Genomic DNA, 9,508 nt, shown 5'->3' on the forward strand with positions numbered 1-9,508 from the left:
AATTCATTTGTCTTAAATGTCCTTGACCAACTTTTCTATAAATCCAATAGAACTGAAAAAACTACAAGCGCTAATATCCAAAACAAATGAATCAATAAAATCCCAAGATCAACCTAAACACCGAATACCAACAAAGGAAAAAGTAATAATAAGTTCAGATCATAAAGAATTCCCACCACCAGAAGTTCCTGAAGACTCGGCAATATCCTTCAGTCTCAATACTTTTTCAACCATTTTCCCCTTCTCAACTGAGCTATCCACAACTCTATTCAGTTTCTTCAACCAAACATCGTAGTCGACCTTATATGGTGTCCCACACAGATTATCCACATAATCTGCGAATGCCTTTAACAGAGGTGAAACCTCGCCTAGCCTCTGCTGAAATATACGTTTTGACCAGCATTTCTGCCGCCATTTCAGAGCTGATTCTATAGAATCTTGATGTGGCATGGCTCCACCGGAAACAAAGTAAATAATGTAAACGAGGCTCTCCACATCAGATGAGGGGCAAAGTTTACCATGCTGGAGTGCATGACTAGAAGAAAACTGCAAGTTTAATGAAGGGCTATCTTTATCCTCCAACACGGCACGTCCCCACGAAACTGTAATAAACAAGCTTTGTTTTCTTGAACCTTGGTAATCAAGAATACATAATATATTCTCCGGACAAATATCACCGTGCATGACGTTTGCTGTCCTTGCACTTCTTAAAGCTGCGAGACAATCTCGACAACAACGTACGGTTTCTTCTGCCAAAAATGGGCCATTATGGGCTATGATAGAAGAAACTGGTTCCCCCACCGGACACATGACGAGCATCGGTGTTCCACACCATGTATTGTCACAACGCCCCTTTGGACTTTGCTTTTCACATGTGCCAGAATGCACTATTCTACCTGTTGCTATTATTTCAGGTAGATGTTTGCTAGAAATACCCTGTTCTTTAAAAATGTTCAATACTTTAGTTTGCCTTTGGACTTGATACCATAGTTTCATGTCTTCCCAAGATGGCTCCAAACGAGAACTATGAAGACCAATGTACAAATTCAACAACTGTGAAGGACAGTCGTCAGAAACAACGATATAGAACAAACCATTCCCGTCTTCTACAATTTCTTGAATTTGGAAACTTAGAAGTCCTTGGTTGTGATCTTCAAGTAATACTATTTCACTCCGGCTAAGTTTCAAGCGCGATCCTCTGGATACAAAATTCTGATTACTTTCATGCTCTAATTCGATAATTTCTCTATGATGGTTGTGATAATTATGATAAGGGACTGGAGGGTTTTCATTTTTGATAGTACAATCCTCCACTCTGCGTTTTTCTAGACGGAGACTGTGGTTGCCAGCAAGTGAGGCCATTGATTTTCTTGGAGGTCCATTCCACTGAATAATGGAGTTAAAAATTGCCAAAAGTAGTTGCATTGTTCCCAGATCAGCCCAATTCACATTCCCAAGCTTGTTCCATATTCGGTCGACAGGGGAAACACTAACTTCTGCATGGCGTATTATCCAATCTGCTATAGACTGATAAGGGTTATTTAAGTCTATCTCAAGTTTGCCGAGGTCACCACCGAGTTTGACAACCCCTCCATATTTCGAGTCCAAAACAGATACAAAAACATGATTACTTTTAACAGCATTGGACTTGCTCAAACTCCGGGAAAGCAGTATATGAACAGCATAGAAAAGAGCCTCACAAAACACATAATAGGAAAATGCAAATTCCTTTCCATTTGTAATGTCTTGTCTGAACAACACGAAGTTTATTACACTATCCCAATGAGCAGATAAACTTCCCTTACTATTTATCATCAGAGCAGCACCACAGAGCCGATTAAGTCTTCCCCTCGATATTGCTTTCTCAACGGTGTAAAACTTGGATCCACGATCACAAGGACATGACACAAAATATGGAAAGGGTTTATTCTTACGCCAAAATGCATGCCAAAGTCCATTAGCAGCCGTAAGAAGAAAATCTTCAAGTGCCGAATACTCGTCTTCTTTGAGGTTGTTGGAGGAGTAAGGTGGGCAAGGCATGCGTATTAGTTGCTGAAATAGAACTCCTTCCAAAGCCAAATCAAACGTACGTATCTCATCCAAAGAGAAGAGGGTGCTAAAACCTTTTTTGCCGGGATTTGTTTTACCGTGTAAATTAGCTGTCACCCAATCATCCAGAAATTTTGTGAAGATATTAAGGTCTACAAGTTTTGTTGTGAATTCCTTGAGTACTTTGTACACCCTTTTTGAAGAAGGGATGAACTTGTTTGACGGGCTGGATGTAGTATGGATAGAAGAAGCTGCAGTCACAGTATTTCGCATGGTTGTTATATGCGATAATTAAGAAGATGAGCAACCAAAAGAATCAGTGAAGTTCAGAAAATGCAGGTTCTCTAGTTGACAAGATATCTACACGAAAAGATAAACTACATGACTTGCAATGAAGTGTTAAAATGAATAGGCAACAAAATCAATTATAAAACAATTTCAGATGTGTTTTCTTATCTTTCCTTTCTCATTGTTATGTTTAAAACAGTAGAATTCTCTTAGCACACAAACCACAAAACTCGATCAAAGTAAAAAAGCAGAGTTCCTACCAGGCATCCTGAAACTTCCATCGAAACTTGGACCTGAGGATGATGAGCCGGAATCATTTTTCTGAATACCTGCTCATTTGAACGGAGACCATTTCAGCTTGGAAAAACCATAAAAATGACAGTTTTACAAGTAGATAAGGAGTTCATCTCTAAAAATAGAGATGGTTTAGCAATTAACATCCATCACACAACATTTCTAGCTTAAACCAAGATGCATCTTCTCTTAGATTACTCGGACACAACTCACAAGCTCACCGGCTGCAATACTTGAAGAACCTAATTACCAGCCTAAAATTCAGCTATTTTTACCCCAAAAAAAAAAAAAAGAAACTGAACCAATCTCCATGCTTTTACTCTTAAGTCACATGCCTGCAGGCCATTTTAAAGTACAACTCTTTAGAACACCATCATTAAACAGCAGCTCTTCATGTGCAGGAAACTTAAAAAAAGAACAACTTTCGATTATCACAGCAAAAAAATAAAAACCCATTAAGCAAAAGTGAACATCATTAAGAAAATAAAACAAGAAAACGAATGAGTTCTGTGTATGTATGTGATTAGCTAGCTGATGCACTTAGATTTTAGACAACAAACGATTCACTCACCTCGCCTCATCTTGAACTCTGCTGAGAGATATATAACACAAGATTCCCTTTTTAACACAAATCAAACCAAGAAATCTTTCACATTTCTTGGGCAAGAAACTCCTCGAAAACAGAGTGTGGACCAAACCACGACGCACAAGAATGTTAGGAATGGGCAGGAGAGACGACAAGTAGGTGGAGAAAAGGAGAGAGAGTTCTTGGCGATGGAAATGAATGCATTGGAAAATATTCTGAGAGATGGAAAATGATACAAATCCGATTTGTTCAATGGTTTTAATGATGATGTTGATGGTGCCTCCCAAAAATTTGATGGCATTATCATTAATTTAATTCGGGTTTTTGTTTTCTTGCGCGCTTTCTTCTTTGTCTGCTCTGTTTCGCCAACCGGTAGCGATACGAGTAGAGAATATATGAGCAAGTGGTTGTGGGGAGATTCTTGAATCCTATATTTTAATGAGTTTTAGATAATTGCACTTTAGACCTTCACATGTATTAGGTTTTACATTATGGCCCTCGTCGTTTATGTATTTTTATTAGGAGCCAGATTTATTAAAATGCCGTAGTACGTGTTTTTTGTGTGTGAAAAATTAGTCATATTTTTTATATTTTAATTTAATATAGAGAAATATTATTTTTAATTATTAAAAAACAAAAGTAAAAAACACACGGCAATATCATTGGTTATTAACCTCTCTTTTTTTCATCGGCTACAAATTTATGGTGAAATAAAATGTTGTAGCATTTATGATTGGCTGATTATGATTGTTATGCCATTTTTTTGTTAAATGTCAAATCACCCGTATTCACATCTTTACCATTTCTTCAATTTTAAGTAATCATAAAGTTAACACTTGAAGTTTCAATAATAATAATTTTAACCCTTTCTCAATTTTAAATTAACCCTTTGAAAAGCCTTTATTAGTAATAAATATCATATCTATTCTCTCCTTTTTTTTTGGTTATTTGTTTCTATTTTTTTCTATTTCAAATTTTTTTGAGGTAAGAACATGTGACCGTTATTTTTCGATATGCACAAAATAAATCCTCGGGTTAATACAATAATTTGCAGAACATGTTAACCAACCCCACAGAACAAAACAAACCTTGTATTATAGGTTTGGTCGAAAAGATGTTAGCGAAGAGAATTGAACTTTTAATTATTGGTTAAACATTCACCTGCTTCATCAACTCAAACGACCGTAATGTATATGTTCTTACAAGTTAGAGATATCGTTAGACACCACTTTGATTAGTGATGAGAAGACCAATAATGTATAATATAAAGATGAAATCAACATAATTAGATAAAAAGCTCATTTGTTTGAGAAGCTGGAGAATAAAAGTGTTTTTTTTTTCAAAAAAACAAAAGCACTTTTCTTAAAATTGTTTTGTTTGGTTACAAAAACAATTTTAAAAAACACTTAAAAATGTTTTTTTAAAAGTTAATTTTTTAAATTTTTTTAGTTTTTGCTTTTAACTATATTTAAAAATTTAAATAAAAGTACTTTTCAATAGGGATGGGTGTTTTACATGCGGGTATCGGGTACCCGACCCGATCAGGTTTACCCGATCGGATCGGATAATTTCAAGAAAATATCGGGTTCGGGAAAATACCAAAACCCGATTAATTGTGTTTGGGTTGATGTCGGGTAGAAAAATATCTACCCGAAATTATGTCGGGGACCCGACATATATATTATATATATTATTTTATAATTTACACATATAATATATATTATTAAAACTTAAAAAAGGGAGAAAACTTCTAAATCCCTAAAATTCTTTATCGGTCATACGCGATAGTTAGGGATGGCAACGGGGCGGGGCTGGGATGGGTTTGCCATCCCCATCCCCGTCCCCGAATTAAAAACTCATCCCCGTCCCCATCCCCATCCCCGGTTCTACATATTCGGGGAATCCCCGTTCCCGAACCCGTGGGGACTAAACCCACATCCCCGAACCCGAACTCGAACCCATTGTAGAGATGGAAATGAGATTGTGATGAGGTGGATCCCCAAACCCGTCCCCGTAGACATCAAGCTTAAAATATTCAATTTTCCAACAATTATATTTTTACATTTCAAAAATCATTAATATTACATTTTTGTGTACTGCCTTAGGAAATGTTCAAACTCTAACTCTAAAATTTTGACAATAAATTCTAGATTTATATAAAAAAAATTGAGACATTCTAATTCTCAAATATCAACTAATTAAACTTAGTGATTCAAATATATTTAACATATATACGCTGAAAATTCTAAATAAATTCAAGAAAAATTTATTATATGATGATGAGTGTGTGTCTTTATTATTATTATTATTATTATTATTATTATTATTATTATTATTATTTATTTTCGGGAATATCGGGGCGGGTTCGGGGGTGGGGATAGCATCCCCATACCCGCCCCACTCCACTTCGGGGATTTACAAAAATCCCCGAACCCGAAACTCTCCCCCGAACCCGCCCCCGTTTCGGGTTTTTCCCGCGGGGACTCGAACCCGCGGGAAAAATTGTCATCCCTAGCGATAGTTGGGTTGCGGTTTCACTCTTCTTCTTCTTCTTCTTCTTCTTCTTCTTCAGTCTTCGCACTTCGCAGGTCGCAGCCCTTCAATCTCGATACGCGATAGCAGCCTGCAGCCCTCTCTTACTCTTTCTGTCGGCCGATTGAACTATAAAGGTTTGAATTGAAGCTTCGATGATTGATTCATTGAAGGTTTTGAAGCTCACGTTTAGGTTTATATAATTCTATGTACATCGATTTTATGACAAGGTTCAGAAAGCTAGGTGTTTGTGAAATGTGATGGATTTTTTGTTTTGTTGAACTTCTGCCTGTTTTTAATAGCTTGAGCTATGGATATTTGATGTTGATTTGTTATAATTGACTGATGCAGAGTGCAGATTTCTTACCCCTAATGGGGTGTCCAAGTTGGTGGAGTAGGTGAACTCTTGACCAGTCAGGAGTTCGATTCTCTTTGCCAACACCTTCTTGGACTAGTCTGTCACACAGGGCTTGCCTAGTGTGGTTTACCTGACTGGCGTAGTTTGCAGGTTATTGCATTAGTTCGGGGGTTTACCCAGAGTGCACCGAAAGGTAGCGGCTGCGGGTTCCCACGTCACAAAAAAAAAAAAAAAAAAGAGTGCATATTTCTTTTGTTCATAATTCATAAATCTGCTTGAGAAAAATGGATTTTTCGATTTTTAAGGCTATTAATGTCGAACTACCCGAACCCGAGAAACCCGACCCGATGTCCACCCCTACTTTTCAATATTTATTCAAACATCAAAATGATTTTTGCTTTTTTAAATATAAAAACTTTAAAAAAATCAAATTTATTTAAGCATTTTTTTAAGCTTCCAACTTTTATATCCAATCTTATATCACAACTTCTCGTATAAAAATGGAATTTAATTAGAAGTTATGTTTGAACTTTGAAGCAAAGTATGCATCTGGCCCAATTGTCGGCCCCTTTCATTGGTTCTCAATCTCTGTCTGCTGCCACTTTTCAGCTTGGATAGCGCAAAGATCGCACCTTTTTCAATTCTCCCTTTTCCACTAGAAAATAATGGTAATATTAGACGATAATTTAGGCCCTAATTCACCCTTTTCACTTCCAAATTCATATGCCGCGGTGGTTATCGGCGGAACATTTGACCGCTTACACGACGGGCACCGCCAATTCCTCAAGGTGCGTGATCCCATGCGCGTTGCTTCAATTATGTTTCAATCATCGGATGATCATCGGAAATCTGGTTTTGCAGGCTGCGGCGGTGGTGGCGAGGGACCGGGTCGTGGTCGGTGTTTGCGATGGTCCTATGTTAGCTAAAAAGAAGGTACTCAAATTAAATGGTTGATAGTCCCTTGTTTTGACTAAGTAGTCAATACGCTTGATAATTGTTTCATTTGAGCGTGATCACTAATAGGTTACAACTTACAAGCCTCACCAGTCACCCCATTTCTCAGTTTTTTTATTTAATCTGTAAGTGGTGACAAAATCTTTGTTGCTGTCATTGTGTTAATTAGTAGTCGAATGCTGCTGGGAGTTGCAGTCACAGTTGAGGCACCTTAACATGTGTTGTGGATAAAATATAATGAATTTCTTACTAACCAATTTTGGGGGAAAATCAAGTGTGGTAACAAAAGTTTGATTTGACTAAAGCACATTTTTGTTGATCTCATTTATAGTGGTTGGGTAAGCTAGGTTTTTTTATTTGTATTCATGTGATCTTCTTAGAAAGCTAACTATGCTATGTAGAACGGTCACATGGGATTGGCATGTGCTTTATTTTCCTTGTGATCTACATGTGTATGTTCTTTCCATTCAATAGCAATCGACAAACTTATGATGTATTTAAGCTCTCTCTGCAGTATGCTAATCTCATAGAGCCAATTGAACAAAGAATGAAGCACGTTGAGGATTACATAAAGGTACGCATTACATGTGAAGAAGATGCTTACAGTCAGCATGGAATAAGTTACTTATTCTCGAGCCAACATAGAACCTATTTCCTTCGTGCATTGTGATCATGGCTGCGTGATTGACGGCATTTGCAATTGGATACTGGGTTTGAGTTGTTTGCATATTTGGTATACTTCCTGTTTGTCGAGATACTAACATGTGAAAGCATGTTGTGTTCTACTTTATGAAGGCTCTCTTTTAATAAATGTGGAACAAACGGACTTTGATTGATTACACAAAGACCGTGAAACACTCTACTGTGTATCATTTTTACTGTATGTTGAGATTGCAGAAATTTCAACTTTTGATGAACATAATGCCTATTTCTCTCTTTAATTTTTCCCTTCAGTCAGTTAAACCAGGGATAGTTGTACAAGTAGAACCCATTGTTGATCCATATGGCCCTTCAATCATCGATGAGAATCTGGAGGCTATAATTGTCAGGTCCATATTTTTTCTCACAACAATTTGAATTACACATTATTCTTTTTGTTTATTAATTGCGGGAAAAAAAATATGACGGTTCTATATCTATATTTCTTTAGCTTTACTTTGTGATGATCCGAGTATTAAGGGTACCTCCCTCCACTTAATGAACTTGGACTTGTCTTGATGGCCTATGATCCTTATAAATCTTGCTCGAGCTAAATGCTTTTGCTTAGATACACTAGACCCTATACTTGCATGGTTAAATTTGTTTCCAAGTTTCATGCAACGACTTACTAAAGTTACTGGTAACAGCAAGGAAACATTTCTCGGTGGACTATCTGTTAATAAGAAGAGGGCAGAGAGAGGTCTTTCTCAACTAAAGGTTTAATATATCAAAATCACACAAGTTATGTTTCGTTATTGACTTATTGCGTACTTTTAAAACTAAAAATGTTGTGTATCTCCTTCAGATTGAAGTAGTAGATTTAGTCCCTGGAGAATGTGGTGGAGACAAATTGAGTTCTACAACATTAAATGTATTGAAACAATTATCAAATGTATTGACTACTTTGTCAAAACAAGGGACTACCAACCATTTAATTTGGGTACCTTCTTTTTAGCTAACATAGGACAATCGCAAACACAGACCACGACCCGGTCCCTCGCCACCACCGCCGCAGCCTGCAAAACCAGATTTTCGATGATCATCCGATGATTGAAACATAATTGAATCAACGCGCATGTGATCACGCACCTTGAGGAATTGGCGTTGCCCGTCGTGTAAGTGGTCAAATGTTCAACCGATAACCACCGCGGCATATGAATTTGGAAGTGAAAAGGGTGAATTATGGCCTAAATTATCGTCTAATATTGCCATTATTTTCTAGTGGAAAAGGGAGAATTGAAAAAGGTGCGATCTTTGCGCTAACCAAGCTGAAAAGTGGCAGTAGACAGAGATTGAGAACCAATGAAAAGGGCCGACAATTGGGCCAGGTGCATAGTTGGGGCTCGGTCGATGCTGCCTCTCCAGGCACTGCCGTGAACCATTAGTCGGAAATTAAAAAACGTTCAAAACAAAAGAAATCTAAGCCATGATTCAAGAATTAACTCTCATGTAAATTGGTTGAAATCGATAAATGAGTACGCAATGCATCTAAAGTATTTTTACCCCAAAATATTTTTACCTACTTTTGACTTTCCTAGTCTTTTTCTCCAACAATATAAAACAAGAACCAAACACCCATCATCCCATTCGAGTTTTATATCAAGAATTTTACAGTATCGATATAACACAATTGAGTTCTTGATATCAGCACCAGAACTTCGATCTCTATAACTTCGATCTCTATACGCCGTTATCAAAGGTAATCCAAAATGGGAAAGACAAAACTCATGTAGTATACATGCCTAAGA

General features: G+C 37.1%; 2 protein-coding genes across 2 annotated transcripts; one reads left to right on the forward strand and one right to left on the reverse strand.

The window, feature by feature from the left end:
* Positions 1-146: 146 nt before the first annotated feature.
* LOC140880026 (uncharacterized) lies at positions 147-3,443 on the reverse strand. The gene is made up of 3 exons (XM_073284072.1): positions 3,203-3,443; positions 2,598-2,666; positions 147-2,300 (listed from the first exon to the last, which is right to left on the reverse strand). Exons 1-3 carry the CDS (start codon positions 3,210-3,212, stop codon positions 160-162), a joined length of 2,220 nt encoding a protein of 739 aa, XP_073140173.1. The 5' UTR covers positions 3,213-3,443; the 3' UTR covers positions 147-159.
* Positions 3,444-6,662: 3,219 nt separating this feature from the next.
* On the forward strand, positions 6,663-8,715 carry LOC140885005 (phosphopantetheine adenylyltransferase-like). Its single transcript, XM_073291920.1, has 6 exons — positions 6,663-6,895; positions 6,969-7,040; positions 7,576-7,635; positions 8,016-8,110; positions 8,408-8,477; positions 8,566-8,715. Exons 1-6 carry the CDS (start codon positions 6,773-6,775, stop codon positions 8,713-8,715), a joined length of 570 nt encoding a protein of 189 aa, XP_073148021.1. The 5' UTR covers positions 6,663-6,772.
* The last annotated feature ends 793 nt before the right edge of the window (positions 8,716-9,508 follow it).

This window comes from Henckelia pumila, chromosome 2, assembly GCF_033568475.1.
Source record: "Henckelia pumila isolate YLH828 chromosome 2, ASM3356847v2, whole genome shotgun sequence".
Taxonomy (NCBI): domain Eukaryota; kingdom Viridiplantae; phylum Streptophyta; class Magnoliopsida; order Lamiales; family Gesneriaceae; genus Henckelia; species Henckelia pumila.